At 35.3% G+C, this 19821-nt stretch overlaps 1 protein-coding gene across 3 annotated transcripts; it reads left to right on the plus strand.

Moving 5' to 3' along the window:
- The first annotated feature begins 1252 nt into the window (after positions 1-1252).
- Positions 1253-19821, plus strand: LOC115994170 (protein ALWAYS EARLY 3). Of its 3 annotated transcripts, none has more exons than XM_031118230.1 (21): positions 1253-1517; positions 4009-4156; positions 4323-4421; positions 4674-4736; positions 5087-5164; positions 6121-6310; positions 6633-6895; positions 6990-7350; positions 8134-8199; positions 9142-9353; positions 9468-9527; positions 10531-10854; positions 10940-11118; positions 11223-11505; positions 13048-13242; positions 13473-13634; positions 14751-14894; positions 15640-15858; positions 17813-18112; positions 18775-18942; positions 19170-19821. In XM_031118230.1, the coding sequence occupies exons 2-20, from the start codon at positions 4028-4030 to the stop codon at positions 18940-18942; spliced, it is 3495 nt and encodes a 1164-aa protein (XP_030974090.1). In that variant the 5' UTR covers positions 1253-1517; positions 4009-4027; the 3' UTR covers positions 19170-19821. The 3 variants fall into 3 exon arrangements, with proteins under 3 accessions (XP_030974090.1, XP_030974092.1, XP_030974091.1); XM_031118232.1 differs by having other exon boundaries at positions 9474-9527; XM_031118231.1 differs by lacking the exon at positions 1253-1517 and adding an exon at positions 2972-3034.

The raw sequence follows: 19821 nt of genomic DNA on the forward strand, positions 1-19821 counted from the left end.
CTTTGTTATCATACATGTTCCGTTCTGACTAAAAATTCTGTTCCGGTTGATTAACTAGTATGATTACGAATCACCTCGCCTATTTTGCTTGTTTTGATCCATTTCACTAAATTTTGATTGGTACGATGATTTTAGTCAGAATGTGTAAAATATATATATATATATATATAAATTTGTTTGGCACAATTGTTATATTCATTAGGAAAGGTTTTACTCCAAACATGTTTTTAAATCTAGCTATCAAACAATTAGATACAAAAGTTTTCACAATCTTTTTCATAACTTGATAAGGTTATAAGTTTTTATTAGAATTACATCACTTTTTACATAGGTCTAATATTTCCACCATTTTATAATTATTAACTATAATTGGGCCACCTTCTCAAAAAAAAACTATAATTGGGCCACATCAACAATTGTAAAAAAATAAAAATTTGAAGTTTTTGGTTAGATTTATTGATGGTCTTTTGAGATGTATGGTAGAAAAAAAAAATTAGAAATTCTACTCTAGTCTAAGTTAAGTGTATATATATGTGTAAAACTCTCTCCTCGAAATTTGAATCTCGCGCTAAGAGTGCAAGGTGGTAAGATAGGACTATTGAATGAAGATATATATATATATATATATATATATAAACAATAAATTAATTAATTTTAAAGGAAAAATTACAATGACTTTCCCTAAATTTTTCCGTTATTCACTCACATCTCCTTTAGTTTAGAAAAAGATAATCACATTTCCTAAAATGTAAACCATTTACACATCCCTAAAGACTTAAAAGGAATTAATAAAATACTTGAATTATCTATTTTGGATTTTTATAACTTTTTTCAACCATTTAGGAGAAATCAATATAAATACTTTTTTTTCCTATAAAAAAAATGTATAAATACTTTTTCTTCTTTTTTTATATTTTAAGGGAAGTTATGTGAGTATCTTATTTCAAACAAAAAACCTAAAAAAAAAAATATTCAAACATAAGAGGAGTTGAATGTCATAACAAAAACCATCAAGGGGTTAAATGTAATTTCACACAATTTTAAAAAGCCCGTGGAAATTTGTGTGTTTTGGATGAGGCCAAACAAATTGACGGTGAGGATGTTATCCAAAACCGCACGTCGATCTTCCACAATTCTCATAAATGCCACGTGTACGGCTGATGATGCGATAGACCAGGGAAAACCCCGAAGGAGCACTCACACCCAAAAACCCAAATAATCAAAATCAAACTCCAAAACCAAACCAAAACCAAAAGAAATTTAAAAACACAAAAATCTGAGACTGATGAGAGAGAGAAAATTGTAATTACAAAACTCTCTCTCTCATTCCGGGTCTATTATTATCACTTTAAAGTTTCGCGGTTATGCCCTCAAATTCTCATTCCCATTTCTCTTCTTCTTCCTCATCTTCATCTTCTTCACTTGGTGCTGTGCTTCGCGTTCTCGATCGGACGGTGGCTCTGTTCTCTTCTGTCGCTGTTTAAAGCTCGGTTTCGTAGCGGCACACGATTTGATCGGTGAGAGCGCATTTTTCTTGTTGCTGAATTTCTCACTTTCTAGGGTTAATTGTTCAGACAATTTCGAAATTCCGAACCGGTTTTTTTCGTTTTCGTAATTGTTTGGTTTCTGAGAAAACTGAGGGTTTGGAATGAGATCAAATCGAAGTGTCTGAATTATGATGTAGTTGTGTTTTGCTGCTATAAGTTCAGTGAGTATTTCTTTTTTTCTTTTTCTTTTTTGAAATTTGATTTCGGAATTGTGGATTCTGTTTACTTTTCTCGCAATTTGTTCTCTCAGCAACCAAACGGTTTTGGATCGTTGATTTTGCTGTTTTTTGCTCTTTTTCGTTTTCTGTGTTCTGAAGCTGTTTGAATTTTGATTTTTGTGAATACAGTTGTGGAATCTGAAATTTTTTCCTCTCGTCCTTTCTGTTTGGTTGGCGGGAAATCTGAGACTGAGTTTAGGAAAATAGCGTAAAGAGATAGACTGTTGTGCTTATTATTGTTTCAGCTTGTAAAATGGGAAGGAGGACTTTACGTTAGCTGAATAGGTGGAGGATTTTTGTTTTCTCTGATCCGATGAGTGAACTCGGAAATCTAATTAGCTACTTGAAGGGTATGCGATGCATTTGCTGATCTTGATTTGGCAACTGGGTTTTTGTAAAACCTTGTCACGTGCCAAGGTTACGCCTGCAATGCTTGTGTATAGGTTATTTACTCCTGAGTTAGTGGAGGGAGCTATGGATTTGAATTTTGGTAGATTTGGCTCTGAAATGCTTGTGTAAGAGGGGTATTTAAGTGAGGGAAGAAACTGAGGGAAAATGAGCAATCTGGGGATCTGATGGTATGAGTAACACCTGTTTGCTCTAAACATTGTGTTGAACAGACACACTTTTCGTTGCTTGTTATTCTTGCAAATTGTTAGTGTGGACCAGCAGTTTGGTTCCCTAGGAAAATGAGGGAAAGACAAGGTTGTATACTTGTGTGTGTGTATATATATATTATATATCAACTAAGTCAAATATTTTGATATGGGCTTTGCTGAGTCGAAAACTTTTCTTTCCTACATTTTCTGAACCTCTTTTAATTGCTCTTTAGCATTAATTGTTTGCTTACACTTCTCTTCATGCTTAGAACATAGATGTGCTTTGATTGATGGTATTGTTTTGCTGTTGCTACTTTAAGGTATTGCCCAACAATTTGAGCCATTTCTTAGGATTCATTACCTTACATAGGATTTCTATGACACTTAAAGAAAGAAAAAGAAGAAAACAATTTTAAATTTCTGTCCTTTGTTGAATCAGTTTGTAAATCTTGGATCAAAAACTTTGCAATATTTCCATTCTTTTCTTAGCTTTGATTAGCAAAAAAAAGCATTAATGTTCTTTCCCTTCTTGTTGCTAATCTAACATTTATGAGGATGTTGACAGATTTGAAATTACTTTTGTAGCTTATTAGAGATTATAGTAGTTCGGAATTTAGCATATAGATGGCGGGCCTGTAAGACTTGATGTTCAAGAGATTTTTTTTGATAGGTAAGACTTGATGTTCAAGAGATACCAAATCGTGAGAGTTTTTGATATCTTTAATCAATAATTCATAAAAATAGAGAGGTTGAAAAGCGTCAACAGTGCTTTATGGTACTAAATGTTGAGTCATTAAGAAGAAACATATTCATAAAATGTTGAGGTGTAGTGAGAATGAGAATGTTAAGATTGATAAGTGTAAATATAAAGAAAGATAGGATTTGAAATGAAGATATTCTCTTAAAGATTAAGGTGGTCCCTATTAATGAGAAAAGATGAGGGAGAGTCATTTGAGATGGTTTGGTCATATTTAGAGGAGAACTATTAATGCACCAATGAGAAAGAGTGAGTTGAATCAATTTGAGGGAACAAAAAAAAATGTAGAAGAAGACCAAAAATAACATTAATGGAAGTAGTAAAAAGGACATGTCAATTAAGAGAGTAATAGAGAGTACGACTTTGGATATAATAAAAATAGTGAAAAATAGTACATGTTTTTGAACCTAACTAGTCTGTTGAGAGTCTGTATATGATGCCAAAATTTCGGGACTATGGCTTGATTGTTGTTGTTGTTGAGGTTGAAGAACCAAATTATCTTTTTTCATTTTATTTTTTATTTTTTGACAATTCAATTTTTACAACAAGATGCACCAGTGGTATGGTGGTAAAATAGTATCATTTCCCAGTCGTTTATTGTTAGTCAATTCAAATATGATTTTATTCTTGACCAATACATTTGAGCAAATTTCTATCTTCAGATTCTCCCCCCGCCCCCCCCCCCCTAAACCAACCCATTAGGGGGACATGGGTGGTGGGAGTTAAAAATGTAGACAACTCTGGTGAACACATTTTTTTTTTAAATGGAAAAGGGGTGGGGGTAGTGATTGTTAAAACACTGCGTTAACTTTATAAGCTTTTCTTTTCATTAAGGATATTGCTTTGGTAACTCATGCTTTGCTTCTTCTTATTACAATATGATACAGACAACTGAGGAAGTTACTCATGGCCCCATCAAGAAAATCGAGAAGTGTCAATAAGCGGTTTTCTTATATTAATGAGGTTGCATCCAGTAAGGATGGAGAAAATGCTAACAAAAGTAGGCAGCGGGGCAGTCCTGGCTTTGTTCAGAAGGTAATCATGTTCTAAAACTGTTATTGTATATGAACCTGTCCCAGTATATTTATGCTAACAATAGTAGTATCTTCATATCATATTGATATAATTGAAACTGGTAAGAAGCAACTTGTGAAAAGTTGGATGCCTTTTTTAATTCATTACTTCTTCCAATCATGTGTAGAAGAGGAAGTTGTCTGATATGTTAGGAGCTCAATGGAGCAAGGAAGAGCTTGAGCGCTTTTATGCAGCATATCGTAAATTTGGGAAAGATTGGAAGAAGGTCAGTACAAACTTCATAACTACAATATAGTATTCTTATTAGATATAGGTTACAATAAGTGCTGTTACCTGGATGGAGCTTTTTGCTGTTCACCACAAACTGTTTCTTGGACTCTTCAATAAATTTTGTGGGATCAAACTTGCAACTTCAAGCTTGAGAATTTGGATTATTCTACTTTAATGCATAGTTGGGGTCATGTCCATCTTAGTATATGCTTATAAATCTGGTTCCCGTGTGATCTGGTTTCTTTAGGTGGCTGCTGCAGTGCGCAACCGATCTACAGATATGGTAGAGGCCCTTTACAGTATGAATAAGGTGCTCATGGTTTTCAATTACTTGAATCTACCCAGTAACTTATCTTTATTTCATTATTTATTTTGTGATGCTAAGTATCCGTGATTTTGTTGTCATATTTCATGTTTTAATGCTTATAATGATTAACAAAATACTTCTTATCGCATCAATAGGGTTGCTTCTATTGATTTATGTTTTTTCTGTAAATTTGAAGTGTTTCTGTTTCTAAGTGATGCCGCCATTATTTTTTTGTTTTTTGGGTTGCCAGAGTTTGATCTTTTTGCACATTATGGGACACTTTAAGGAGAATTTTGGTTAGCCTGGCTTTAAAAAAAAATTTGTGGTGATTTTGGTTTGTGCTCTGTTTTCAGGCCTACTTATCTCTGCCAGAGGGTACTGCTTCTGTGGTTGGACTAATAGCTATGATGACTGATCACTACTGTGTACTGGTGAGAGTGGATTTCAGTTTTAAACCAGTTTTGTAGACTTTCACATGGATCTTTCTTTTTTGGAAATATTATGGTGCTCCAATTGATTTTGCCTTCAATATTTGTGAATTATGATCCTTTTGTTTTATCCTCTTTACAAATCCTGCAAGAGGAAAGGAAACCTTACTTTTTGTGATGAAAAATTGAGAAACAGAAACAAAAAACCTGACTCAATGCCAAAATATCCCTATGGTAATAGTGCAGTGGTTCACTATTACTTTTCATGGGAAAGGGTTTGGTTTTCTTCATTCTTTACCTACCCTAGTTTTCCTGTTCAAGAGGGGAACCTTTACCCATCTGTGGGATCTTGTCTCGTCATATCACTATAATTTTCTTCAGTGGTAGTTGTCAATTTTGTTAATTTTTTGCAGCTTAAATTAGGATCATCAAGGATGCAGATGCTAGAATATAGAATTGGATTTGGGCATTGGCTGGTTGTAAAATTTTCTGGATTAAGAATTACTTGGAATTTGGTTTGACTTGTAAAATTCTAAGCTTGTATATTCTGAAGGAGTTTTTTTTTTGGTAATTGTATCTAACTAAGAAAAATTTCCTGGAATTGTTATTTGCTTAAAGTAAAATTCAAAATAATAAAATGCCAATGAGCTCTAGCTCAGATGGTAATCATGGTATTTACTCCTACAGGAATATCATGGAGGTAAGTCAGGTCATAGGTTCGGGACCTAGTCGGTGTGTGTAACTTGTCAATTAAAAAAGAAAAAGAAAAAAAAATCAATATCTGGTTGTTGTGTCCCTCCTATATTTATGATGCATTAGTTGGTGGTTTGTGTCCCTCGTATTTGAGTATTGAATGTATATGTTGACTTATCTATTAAGTTCATCTGCATCTAGAAAGTGCAACCAGCTTGCAGGGATTGCACTGTTGGGACTAAATTAAATGTTTTGTGGGCTGTCAGGGAGGAAGTGATAGTGAACAAGAAAGCAATGAGGGTGCAGAAGTATCTCGGAAGCCTCAAAAGCGTGCACGTGTTAAAACCCAGAATAACACCTCCAAAGGATTAGATGGGAACTTTCCTGATGTTTCGCGGTCCCAGTCAGTTGCATCAAGTTATGGCTGCCTATCATTATTGAAGAAGAGGCGTTCTGGTGGGAAAAAAGATTTTGCTTGTGCTCTCTCTCTCTCTCTCTCTCTCTCTCTCTCTGTATAGGTAGTTTGGCTCTAGGTGTTTTAAATTTAATCTAGGAATTGAAACTAGGCCTTCCATGCCTCATGGGAACACGTAGAATCTGTGCCAAGATGTTGATTCTTTTGATATCTTGTTGCTTATTTTTTACAATTGGTCTTTGGGAGAAAAATACTCTTATCCTTTTGGGGGAAGAGAAAGAGGGGGAGTGGGGGGGGTGTCAATTTTACACTATTTTAGTTTTCCTGAGTTCTTTGTTGATGTTGTTTTGAAATTTCTCTTAGGGATTAAGCCCCATGCTGTTGGAAAAAGGACACCTCGTGTCCCAGTTTCGTATTACGATAAAGATAATGCAGAGAAGTATTTTTCACCAGCGAGGCAAGGTTCAAAACAAAAGGTGGATTCCAAAGATGATGATGTTGCTCATGAGATTGCATTAGTGTTGACAGAGGCTTCACAAAGAGGTGGTTCTCCCCAACTCTCTCGAACACCAAACAGAAAAGCAAAGGGCGCCAGGCCATCACCTGTTAAGAATGGTGAAAGGATGGTAAGTAAACATTTTATCTAACAGTTTCTGTTGCTTTCTGTTAAGTTACTTTAAGATAATTGGTTAATCAATTGTGACCCTTTTTGCTAATCAGCATGCTGAATCAGAAACAACCTGTACCAAGCTTCGTGGTAGCCAGGTGGATGAGGGTGGTTGTGAATTAAGCTTAGGAAGCACTGAAGCTGATAATGGAGATTATGCTAGAGATAAAGGGTTTTTAAGGGGTAGAGAACGTGCTGGTACTGTAGGTCAACAGAAGGTGAAGAGGTACCATGTAAAGAAGCCAGAAGTTGAAGAAAGCATAAACAATGATGTGGATGACATAAAAGAAGCATGTAGTGGGACAGAGGAGGGACAAAAACCGGGTGCTGTCAAAGGAAAGCTTGAAAGTGAGGTTGTGAGGTCCCCTTTTAAGGGTCCGAGGAAGAGAAGTAAGAAAGTTCTGTTTGGAGGAGGTATATTATAATTTTTTTCTTAAATCAAGATTTTATTTATATTAATATTATTGTTCTTTTTTTCTTCTCTTTTCCTCTACAATAAGATCTCTGTATGCTTTTATTGATTGAATTATATGTGGGGACTATACTCTTTCTCCTATAAAGATCTTTGCAGGTAATTGCCTTTGTTTTATTAAGGAGATGGAAGCTGGTTTTATTTTTTATAGGAGAACAAGTTAACATCCAAAATCCTAATTCTTTCCTAAACACATATTTTATGAAGAAAAAAAAAAAGAAGAGAGAGAGAGAATATTGAGCATAAATGACTTGTCATGAACTTTACAGACCTTTGTACTGAACTGAAATGACCAAGCTTCATACATATTTTCCTTGGTTTTAGTTATTTGCATTATGTGGGTAAGAATGTGATAGAACATCATTTGTAATTTTTTTAGGACAAGAAGATTCTGGTAGTTGTAACTTGTATGTTTACCACCTCCCCCCCCCCCCCCCTTTTTTCCCCTCCTGAAGTAATTTCATCTCTACAACAGGATAGTTTTTTGATGTGATGCAGTCATCATATTTTTCTTCCCAGGTTTTAACCTGGTGTTTAATTAATTTGTTAAAGCTAATAGCATATTTGGATGAGATCTGTTTAACTTGATCATTTATGAACCTACCTCCTCCCCAGGTCCCCACAAATTTATTTATTTTGTTGACCTTTAAGTTTGACCTGTTTCTCTCCATTTTGTTGAAGCATGTTTCTAATTCTTTTATTATTCGTTTCTCCTCTTCATGTAGATGATGGCTCTGAATTTGATGCCCTACAAACTTTGGCAAATCTGTCTTTGATGATGCCAGATACTGGTAAGAATCTGCACTTCAACAAATAATTTTTGAATAATAAGTCATGCAAAAACTAATCTATGACAAGAGGTGCTTCCTTGATTTAGCCTGCCATCTCTTTCATTTTGGTTATCTTTGAACTTTGATTATGGTGCATACACTTCATTATGTGTCAAACTTGGATATTTTCTGAATATAAGTGTGCAACAATTGTTATCTGATATTTTAACATATTCAATGCTAAACAATATGGTACTTCACTGAAGTTGGTTTCAGCAATAAAACAATAATAAAAAATTGCTATGAATAGTCAATAGATAGAAATTTTTAAAGGAATTATCATTCCTTAAAACAAAAACCCAATCTGACTAGTAATCTCCAAAGTTGACAATCACATAATCTGATCTTAGGGAAGCTTTTTGTTATGCATGCAATTACATGACTGCTTCTCTGTAAAGTGGCGGGGCTTAAGTATGCTTTAGAATATATTTTTTCCTCCAGTAGATGCAACTTGTGGCATTAAAAATGTAGCTTGTGGTTAACCACCTAATTAGTTGCTTCTCCCCATGGGTTTTTCACCAGTTTGCAAGCAAGTGTATATAAGTGCTCACATTAATATTGAATTTAGCATGATATGCAAAGCATCTAATCTATCTGTATAATGCAACTTGTCCAAAGTCTCCCTAATGCTCCTTTCAATATTCTTGATATCACTGGAGATTCTATTTTCCAAGATGATGTATAATTTGCATTGCTTGATTGATAGCTGATTGTTTTTCTTTTTCTCAACCACTTCTGTACTTTTGTGGTGCCTTTGTGTTAGTTTGTTTCTGTGATATACTTTTTGCTACGCAGAGAATGGGAACAGTAAACCTTTGGGTTTTGGTTATGCTTTGAATAAATACTGTATTAGGAGGTAATTTTACTCAAGATCTGATCATCTTTGGTTTTCTGTCTGTTAAGAGTCATCTGCACAGGTCAAAGAAGAAAGTCTTGACAAGTCTAAATTGAAAGGGAATCATTCTATTCCAGAAGCCGAAGTCAGTGCTTTGAGGACATCTAAATTGAGCAAAGGATTTACTCACAACATTGGTGCTATTCCTGAAACAAAGGAGGAAGCTCACCCGTCCAATACTGGAATACGGAAAAGGAAACAGAAAACCTCGCCATTTAAAGTAAGAAAACATAAAACTAACTCAAACCAGTTTGCCTGTATTTCTCTTAATTGGTGATATAATTTTTATTTGGCCCTGGCATGAAGCAATGACCATATGCAAATTCCTTGTTAGCTGCAGATTTTTGAAAAGGAAGCTCATACCAATTCTCATAGTGAACCTAAAAAGATCGAGGTGCGTAATTTACTAATTCTTTGTACCCTGAAAGTTGATAACAGAAACAAATTTCTAACATGATCTTGCACCGTAGTATCCTAATATATATATGTGTGTGTGTGCGCACGCGCACGCGTGCATTTGGTTGATGGCTTATGACTGGTTGAGTGAGATTACCAATTCTGAAGTTTTCAGTGTACTGCTTCTACAATTTTAATGTGCATTGGTATCACATAAATTGCTTTTGGGGTTTGGATTGCACCCAAGTTACTTCATAAAGGAATATGGCACTTATCTTCAAAAGGGAACCAGACTTATGTTTGGTCTGAAATTTTTTTCCAGAATGGAGGGCAAATGTTAAAACTGCACTATATGTTATAATCTCTGTTCATAGCAGATTGAAGTAGATATCCTTTCTTGCAATTCTTTTCTTTGGTCATAATTCAGGAATTCATGCTTTGGTCCATATGTCATACTAATTACTAAACTGTTCGTGTCTGTCCCAACATCTTAAGCTATTAGGAAGTAGGCCAGCATTTATATAAAGCAGACCACTGGCATCCCTCCCTACAACATGTTAAATTACCACCGAAATAAATGTTGGCCTTGAGCATGTGAAACTTGAGGAATCACCTAAATGGGAGTCATCAAGACTTTTTACCAAAAGACCTTATATACAATGAGACTCAGTTATCATTTTCGTGAACCACTATTTTAAACACTTTAAAATTTTAGGACATGGGCCAGTGTATATCAAGCAATATATATATATTGGAACTAAGGCTTTGTTGTTGTATTGGTGATCAATGCATCCATGTGTTTGATTACATTGGTGAAAATAATGTACTACACCTAAGGAACTGTATATATATATATATATATGTATGTATTTGCAAGTTTTTTATGGTGTATAGACCTTAAGTTGAAATTAGTTAGCATGTCTCACTTTATCATGTATGATTTACGGTAATTGCAATCCAATTCTGTTCTCTGCATCTAAGTACCTTGCGTTTGGTTGTAGGCTACTGCTGAAGTGGTCTCGGTGAATAAAGGTAGACGCTCTTCTCATAATTCCGCACAAGCAAAACAAGGAAGGGTGGTGAAACCTAAAGAACGTACACCTTTGAGTACTGATCTCAGAGGGGAAGGAAATGATTCAGCTCTACCAACTGTACAAGTTACATCAGCAGACCAGGTCAACCTACCAACTAAAGCTAGGAGTAGAAGGAAGGTGGATCTACAGAAACCAGTAATACAGAATGATTCAAAATCTTCTGAAAATATTTTGAATGACCATCCCAGTATACAGATTCTTTCATCCCACGACAGAGTACTCAGTCTTAAGGTAAAATATATATCATTGTTTATGTTTCAATAAAACTGAGTTTCTTCAAATTCTTTTTAACGTTTCATATATTTTTGTATAACAGGAAAAGCTTTCTAATTGCCTATCTTCGGATCAAGCACGGAGATGGTGCACTTTTGAGTGGTTCTACAGTGCAATAGATTACCCTTGGTTTGCTAAAAGGGAGTTCATGGAGTACTTGGATCACGTTGGATTGGGTCTTGTTCCAAGATTAACCCGTGTTGAATGGGGTGTTATAAGGAGGTTTTGATTCTTAACCTTCATTTAGAGTTCATACTGTGCTTTCCCACATGATTGATAAAGTGTCAGCTACCAAATGCTTCAATCACAATTTCTTGTTGATGCAGTTCACTGGGCAGACCCCGGCGATTTTCTCAGCAATTTCTGAAGGAAGAGAGAGAGAAGCTAAATCAGTACCGGGAATCTGTTAGAGGACATTATGCTGAACTACGTGCCGGTACCAGGGAAGGACTTCCAACTGATTTAGCTCGTCCTTTATCAGTTGGACAACGTGTTATTGCTCTGCATCCAAGGACAAGAGAAATTCATAATGGAAGTGTATTAACTGTTGACCATTGTAGGTGTCGAATTCAGTTTGACCAGCCTGAACTAGGGGTTGAATTTGTCCTGGTACTTTTTCTTCCCTCCCATTACAATTTTCTATTGTGTTTTACATATTGTCTGATGTAAGGCTGTTTCGACTTTAAAAATTGGCACAATTAAGTAGTGTTGTTTTGCATATATAAGAAAGGTGAATAGGAAGATGCCTCTGTTTTTGCTTTTCTCTTCTTTTTTTTTTTTTAATCTTTGATATGCTTTGTGCTTCTTTGCATAAAGTAGTTTTCTGAATATACATCTTTCTTACTTGTCAAAAAAAAAAAAAAAAAAGAATAGGAAGATAAAATTTTAAAAAGTTGTTTGATGTGGTGACTTGGTTTCTCATTTGACTTAACTATGTCAAATGGGGTAGCGCACACACAATGCATTGCTATCTTACATATCCTCTGATGCCCTTTTCTATTAACCTTGTGTTAGTTCATGAAAATTATCAGAGAAGTTGAGTGGTGGTAATTAATCTAGGAAAGTTTTTTTTTGGAAATTTTATTTTGCCTCTTAATGCTAAAGTATAGATGTTTAATATGTATGTGGAATTTTCTTGTCATAGGATCACTTAAGTAGTGGGAGTTTATAGTTGTAGCAGGTTGTTAAGCTATTTGTGAACAACTGATTCAGCATATTGTACTCCGTTCTTTCTCACGTGTAAATGTCTTGGATCATTTTCTAGGAGAAAACAAATTTTTACTGGAATTTTCGTTGGTGGATTTATTGTGTTGATGCTGCTCCATGTCTGTGGGGTGGGGGTTTGAGCATTTGGAATTTGTATTCTTAATTGGTTTTATGGCCATAACTTATTGTTAAGTATAGCATCAGTTGTAGCCCATGTCTGGTTTGATTGTTCTATATCCTTACAAAAATTTTACATGCATTTTATCTTAAATTTTGAATTTCTGTTCCACTCATATTTAATGTTGATAATGCCTTTACAACTTGTTGGCTAACTCTGCTCTATTTAACTTCAATTGTCTTTTTAAATTTAGAAATTCCCTGTGTGAACTTTTGGATATAAGGTGGTAATAGTTTGCAGTTCTCATTACAATAGTAGTATAAACATGGTGATATAGTTGATGACTAGCCTCTCAGATTTATTTGTATACTCCTAATGAGATGAATTCTGATTGCATCGCTGTATTCAAAATCTAGAGTTCAAATTTCTCAGAAGTTGAATATGGTATTCCACAACCGTGTAACCTTTAGAATGCAAGAATTTATTTGCCCATATTGTAAAAATCAGATGCCAAAGATGGATTGGCTTGATTTTTCCTTTGAGCTCCTGACAATTATATAAAGTACCAAAAGCCAATTGTGGCATTATTTTGTTTTTACTTTTTAATGCCTTTGAACTGTGCTGCATTGATTTTAGTTATGATTAAATAGTGTAGCAATATTATGTCTTTGAGAGACTATGCATGTCTTTTCTTTCTCAGGTTTGTTTGAGATTTGAAGATTTTTGCTATTAACTATTTCTCTGAATTTCAGCAAATTTCAATGTTTGGCATTCTGTTTATCATTTTTTTATGGATGGCACGGTGTAATACCTGTTTTTCATCACAGGATATTGATTGCATGCCTTTCAATCCGTTGGAAAATATGCCTGCATCTCTAACTAGGCACAATGCTTCTGTTAATAAATTATTTGAGAACTTCAACGAGCTTAAAATTAAATTTGCCCCGAGTGAGAATCTGGAGAGCACAGATGGTCCTTATATTTCCCCGTCATCTCATCACATCAGCAATTTATTAAAGCAGGTAAAATTCAGTACATTCTGGAATTTAAGTTGTGTTTTTTGCTAATATTTGGGCTGTTGTCATACCCATGGAACTATGAATCATACAATAATTCTATTATTAGTATTTTTTCTGAGTGCTGGAACCTACGGCTCAACTAAAATTTCATGCACTAAGAAGAATTTGATATGGCAATCATCTAGAAACAAAGTGAGCGTGATATTAACTAAGCAGAAACTGTTTTATGTCAGGGTGGTTCACCAAGTTCCAGCTTACAAGCAAAAGTAAGGCCTACTGATATTGCTAATACCCAACAAGCAGCAAATTCTCAGCCTTCACTTCTTGCTCAGATCCAAGCAAAGGAAGCTGATGTACAAGCTCTCTCTGAGTTGACCCTTACTCTTGACAAAAAGGTTTTACTTATTAATTGCTATTTCTGCATCATTGTAAATGTTTTTTACCTGTTGGATATTATTGTATTTAAAGATTGGGTAAAATATATTAACTTACCTTGAGGTTTGAGCTAATGCCAATTAAGTCAAAAACATTTCAAAACTATCCAATTTGGTCCCTAAAGACTAACCTGTCCCTAAACAGCTAAACGCCATTACTTATTCCCTTCTCCCTCTCTTCTCTCTCGTCCCCCTCTCTCTCTCACCAGACCTGGCCACCTATAAAATCCATAAGCCTTCACCGGCATCAGCAACTCCATTGAACAACCATCACTGCTACATGAAGCCCAAGGCCAGTTTTGCATCAATTCACTCTCTCTCTCTCTCTATTTTCTACCCACCCAAAAATAGTAACACCAACAACAACCCACGGCTGCCACCACCTCCTACCCAGTGCAGCAACAAAAGAAAAAAAAACTACTGAATGTTTCAAACGATGTTTGCCAGCAACCCCAAAACCAAACCCATCACCACCTCAAACCCTTACCCATATCCACCAACCACATCAAACATTTCTTGATACACACCACAGACCCATGCTCACGGCCACCCAAATCAAACCAATCCAAAAACCCACGGCAAACCAAACCAAATCTAGCAAGCCACAGCCACCCAAGCCACACAGCCACCATAAATTTGAAAGGACACCCACCAAAAGTTAAATCCAAACCACAGGTGCTAGACTCGAAGACATCCATTCAACCATCATTTACTGGAAACCCCAAAACCCAAATCAAAATACTAAACCCATAGATCTACGAACAGTAGTACCTAAAATCCCATTTTTCAAACTCACCCAAATCATCTAAACCTCACCCAAATCATCCGAACCTAACAACCAAAGGAGATTTAGGGAGAGAGGGAGAGAGAGAATAGAATAAGTAACGGCGTTTAGCTGTTTAGGGACCAAGTTGTCTTTAGGGATTAAGTTGGTTAGTTTTGGGAAGTTTTGGACCTAGTTGGCATTAGCCCAAACCTTAGGGATAGTTAATGTATTTTACCCTTAAAGATTTCATGACTAGTCCAGTTAGCCTTGGTGGTTAAAAGTGAGCTGATAGATAATATTAAAACTTGTAGGAAGCTGTACTGGCTGAGCTGAGGTGCATGAATGATGCTGTTTTTGATAACCAAAAAGATGGGGATAACTCTCTCAAGGAGTCAGAATCTTTTAAGAAGCAATATGCTGCAGTACTCTTACAGTTAAATGAAGTCAATGAGCAGGCAAGAATTTCTATTGACCAACTTTCATATTTAATTTCGTTTCCATTGTATTGCCACTACTTTGCTTTGATCATGCAACAATTGCCTGAGTGATATTAGAGACTTTATCTTTAGATTAGAGATTGAATTTTTAGTTTAGATTTTTCTCTACATATTTTTCACATGTGCTTTCATAATTTCCATGTGCTTTTGTAATCAGTTCGTTTGTTAGTCTTCAGTTAGTTAGTTTCAGTTGAATTTTCTTGTGCTTTTTCTTGTTTATATAAGAGAAGCAATTGATATAATTTACACACAATTATACAAGTTCATTTTTCCACTATTTTTATTGACCAACTTTCATATTTAATTTGTTTTCCAGCGTATTGCACTACTTTGCTTTGACCATGGAGAAACTACTTGAGTGATATTAGAGATTGTATTTTTAGTTTAGATTTTTTCTATACATATTTCCACGTGTCTTTTATAATTGCCACATGCTTTTGTAATTAGTTAGTTAACTTAGTTTGTTAGTCTTCAATTAGTTAGTTTCAGTTGTATTTTCTTGTACTTTTCTTGTGCTTTTGTAATTAGTTAGTTAACTTAGTTTGTTAATCTTCAATTAGTTAGTTTTAGCTGTATTTTCTTGTACTTTTCTTGTGCTTTCCCTTATATATAAAAGAAGCTATTGATATAATTTACACATACAATAATACAAGTTCATTTTTCCACACACGCTATTTTCTAATAGATCACCTTTCATTTCCAGGTTTCTTCTGCTTTGTTTTGCTTGAGGCAACGCAACACATATCAAGAGAGCTCCCCACATTTGTTGTTGAAGTCCATGGCTAATTTAGGTGACCCTGGTGGCCAATTGAGCTCTCTTGATTGTTCTGCTGGTCATGCCCAAGAATCTGGATCTCATGTTTCTGAGATTGTTGAAAGTTCAAGAAAAAGAGCAAAAACTATGGTTGATGTGGCTATGCAGGTATGGAAAGGTCATTTTACATAGTCTGTGTCCTGTTGCCCTTTGCAATTACTGGTGATTCATGTAACTTGCTATACATAGTCCCTAGGATCAATTTTATGATTATTACAATTTGTTCCATTTTAGTCCTTTTTCATCATATGGTTGGAATGTCATGCTTTAACATTGGCATTTGCACACAATTGTAGAACTTAGTAGTAGATCACTTGATGGCATTGTTCCACCTCCATTGTTGAAATGCTCATTGCATTAAGGGGTTCCCATTTTCTTTGATCACAATTTGAGACATGCGTACATGATCCTAAATTGGGAAATTCAATGCAAACATATTCTGTTGATGTCCTAGAGAGTAATTCTTGGCTGAACCAAATTTATCAAATTAGAGACAACAAATATGTTAAAATTTATTTTCTTATACCAGTTTGTTAGAATTTGGGACCAGCATACATTATGTAGGACAAATTGGGGAATCTGTCTATGTGCTGTTGTGGTGGGTTTTGGGACCAGCATACATTATGTAGGACAAATTGGGGAATTTGTCTATGTGCTGTTGCGGTGGGTTTAGGGTTAGGAAAGAATAAAATTAGAGAGAAATTAGGGCTGTTCAGGTGTTGTATGAACAGTATCCATAGACAGTAATTTTAGAAAGAGAAGAGAGGAGGAAGAACCAACAAAAACCAATGTGCCCGTTGCTCAATACACTCAATTATATTAATCAACTGATTCCATCTCTTTTGAATACATTGAGCACAATATATATATAAAGACTCTTTCTTGTACTAGTAGTAATAGGACTCCTAGTAGTATTAGCCTATTAGGACTACTAGTTTGATTAACCTAATAAATAATAACTTGGACCCAAAGAAAATAAACATAAGATACTTAGGATCTCCTAGAAGATTCTAGACTCGAGCAAATTTCCAAAATACCCTTGATTTGTAGGAATTGCAGAACTTACAAATTTGCCCCTGAATATAAAATTGACCATAACTAATAAAATAAAATCCCATATTAAAAACGATTTTAACCCTAAAAGACTCCTACTTGGACCATCAAAACCACACAACTTCACTTTAATTGGACTTCAAATGAGGACCCAATAAAATAATTCTTGAATAGGCGAATTTGCAAAGTAATAGCATATTCCATGACTTCATCAATAAGTGCATTCACATGAACAATAGATAAAAACATCTACACAAGACACAAAGTTTAACATGATTCAACTTCCATGCTTACATCCATAGGCAACACCAACCAAAATATACTCTCAACGACATGGATACAACCATATTTAACCAAGCCTCACAAACACACTCAAAACCTCTCACAAACACAAACTAATCTATATCCCATTACTTCCAAAACAAACTCTCAATACTAACTCATAAATTGATAGTCACAAGCCCAAAACCCTGAATACGGCCAGTGGTGCTCTCTTACTCAAACAATAGACAATCTCTCAACTAACACGCACAAATATATTTCAACTCCAAAAGAACTGCCAAACTACTTTCAAAGAGAACCACTCATGTACTTCAAGGAGTCTTCTTTCTCTCCCTGTATGGGAGGACCTCTTGGGTGAAAGTCATAAAATCCTTTATAGTACAATCTAGATAGAAGGCTCCAACTCCTATTCTTTGGTTGACAAGGATTATAAAATTACTTCTTTGACCAGGATTATGAAATTACTTATTTGACAAAGAATTGACTTTCATTCTTCACCAAGAAGACCTAAATAGGTAACCAAGTTAAAATAGGAATTTGAGACAATTTTTAAAAAAATACACAAAGGATAGTTTTTAGAAGATTTTATGGAAATCGGGTATTTTTTCTTGTTAACTGTTTTTAGACCTGATCTAGTTTTCAAGGTCAATCCATCTTGTTTGCCATTTCAGTTCTCTGGTTGTCAATGCAGTGCTTCTTTCTGACTAAAATTTCCTCCTGATTTCAGGCAGTTTCATCTTTTAAAAAGGGGGGAGTTAACATGGAAAGGATTGAGGAGGCTATGGATTTTGTAAATAATCAGCTTTCAGTAGATGATTCTAGCATGTTAGTCGGGAGGGCTTCTGCTCCTGCAGATGCAAATCATGTTACTTTAGCATCTCAGGATCAGTCGACTGCCTGTTCATCAGTTTCATCTGCAACTAATAATGCACCTGATCCTAATTTAGACAGATTGGCCAACCAAAATGAAGTGAAAATCCCTTCAGAACTTATTGTTCATTGTGTGGCTACTTTGCTCATGATTCAGGTAATTTCTTGTATATATGCCATAGTTTTCTGTTTATGATCTCATTTATCAAAACAATTTTGGTTTACTATCATGAATCCGTTAGTTTCAAACCAAAAGGTTGAATATGCTGCAACTTTCTTTTGTTTAGTGGTGTTTCTATATTCAAACCGTCCTGCACAGTGTCTCTTATCAACCATTTTATAAAAACATTCCCTTCATTATATCTGCTTTTCCTGAATGCTATGTCTGAGGACGTCACTTGTTGACTTTGGTTATGACATCGCTGGTACAAGTTTCTGTTGCAAATGATCGTATTTTTTCCCCTAAAAATATATATTGCTGTGAGATGAAAGACATTTTGGATATGCCAATTCTTTGGGCCCAATGGTATTTCCTTCCCCAGTAAAATGCTAATTTTTTTTTCTTGGCCTTTTGCTTTGTATTTACCCATCAAATACAAGTGAAATATTATATATTTAGAACAGATTTGCAAAGGATCAAAAAAGTGCATAGTGAGTTGCTTGTTAAAGTCCTTGCTCTTCATTGTATCTTCTGGTTATAATGTTTGGATTTGATATTAGTCATATATTATTGGATTCATGGTTATGTTTGTTATTGTACTGGAGGGGCTGATAACTTGTAATCTCTGATTCTAATAATCTTCACTAAACAAAATGCAGAAGTGTACAGAACGACAGTTTCCACCAGCTGTTGTCGCCCAGGTACTTGATTCTGCTGTTAAAAGTTTACAGCCCTGTTGTTCACAGAATCTTCCAATATACGCAGAGATACAGAAATGCATGGGAATTATTAGAAATCAGATATTGGCACTTGTACCTACTACATAGGTACATTCTTGTTCCTCAGTCTGTAAATTGCACAGCCTTGAGTCACATTTTGAATGTGATGTGCACTGTTTCACCAAACCCTTTTTTCTCTCAAGTAAATTGTGTATAATTGTTATCGGTACATGAAGCACCTCTCTTTTTCTTTTTCTTCTTCTTTTGCAAGCTTTAAGCAGAACTGTTTTAATGCTCGAGCCTTTATATGCCATAATTCGAATCTGATTTGACAGGTCTGCTGAGGGAGAGTGCCATGATATTAGGCGGAGAGAAGGCTATTATTATTATATAATTCAATCAGATTGTTGAGGATAAATTGGGGTTTGTTTCTCACTAGTGTGTCCACTAGCTGCATCACCTCAGGTCAAACAATCAATCACTTTCGGAAGAGACCAGGTAAAATGCCATGTGGTCCAAACCAAAAATTCATTGGAATGTAAATAAAATTCATGTGGAAGAGGTCGTTTCTCGGAATTTCACCAATCGCGAACTGTTACTTGTTTCATATGAGGCTCGCCCGATACATGTAGCAGAGTGAGAAACCTTTGGATCCCACCCGTAAGGTATGAGGACGAGATTCCAACTGGTAGCACTTCCCTGAGTGGGGTTTTATACTAAAAGCTACTGCATGTTGGTTGTACATTGCAAACTCTTCCAGACGTGAGAAGATATATTTGGCACACTACAAATAATCTGCTAGTTATGTACGCTTACAAGATTCAGGCTTACTTAAAAGGCAAGGTAACAAGGGACTTGCTATTAGTCCCAAAATTGATCTGTAAGTACTGTTGTATTTGCCATGCTGGCACCTTGTAACTCTTAATTCACAGCACTTAACTCAAAATTAATAAAGGCAACTTTACTGTGGGTGATTCTTTGGGGCAA

Source organism: Quercus lobata, chromosome 6 (genome assembly GCF_001633185.2).
Source record: "Quercus lobata isolate SW786 chromosome 6, ValleyOak3.0 Primary Assembly, whole genome shotgun sequence".
Lineage (NCBI taxonomy): Eukaryota > Viridiplantae > Streptophyta > Magnoliopsida > Fagales > Fagaceae > Quercus > Quercus lobata.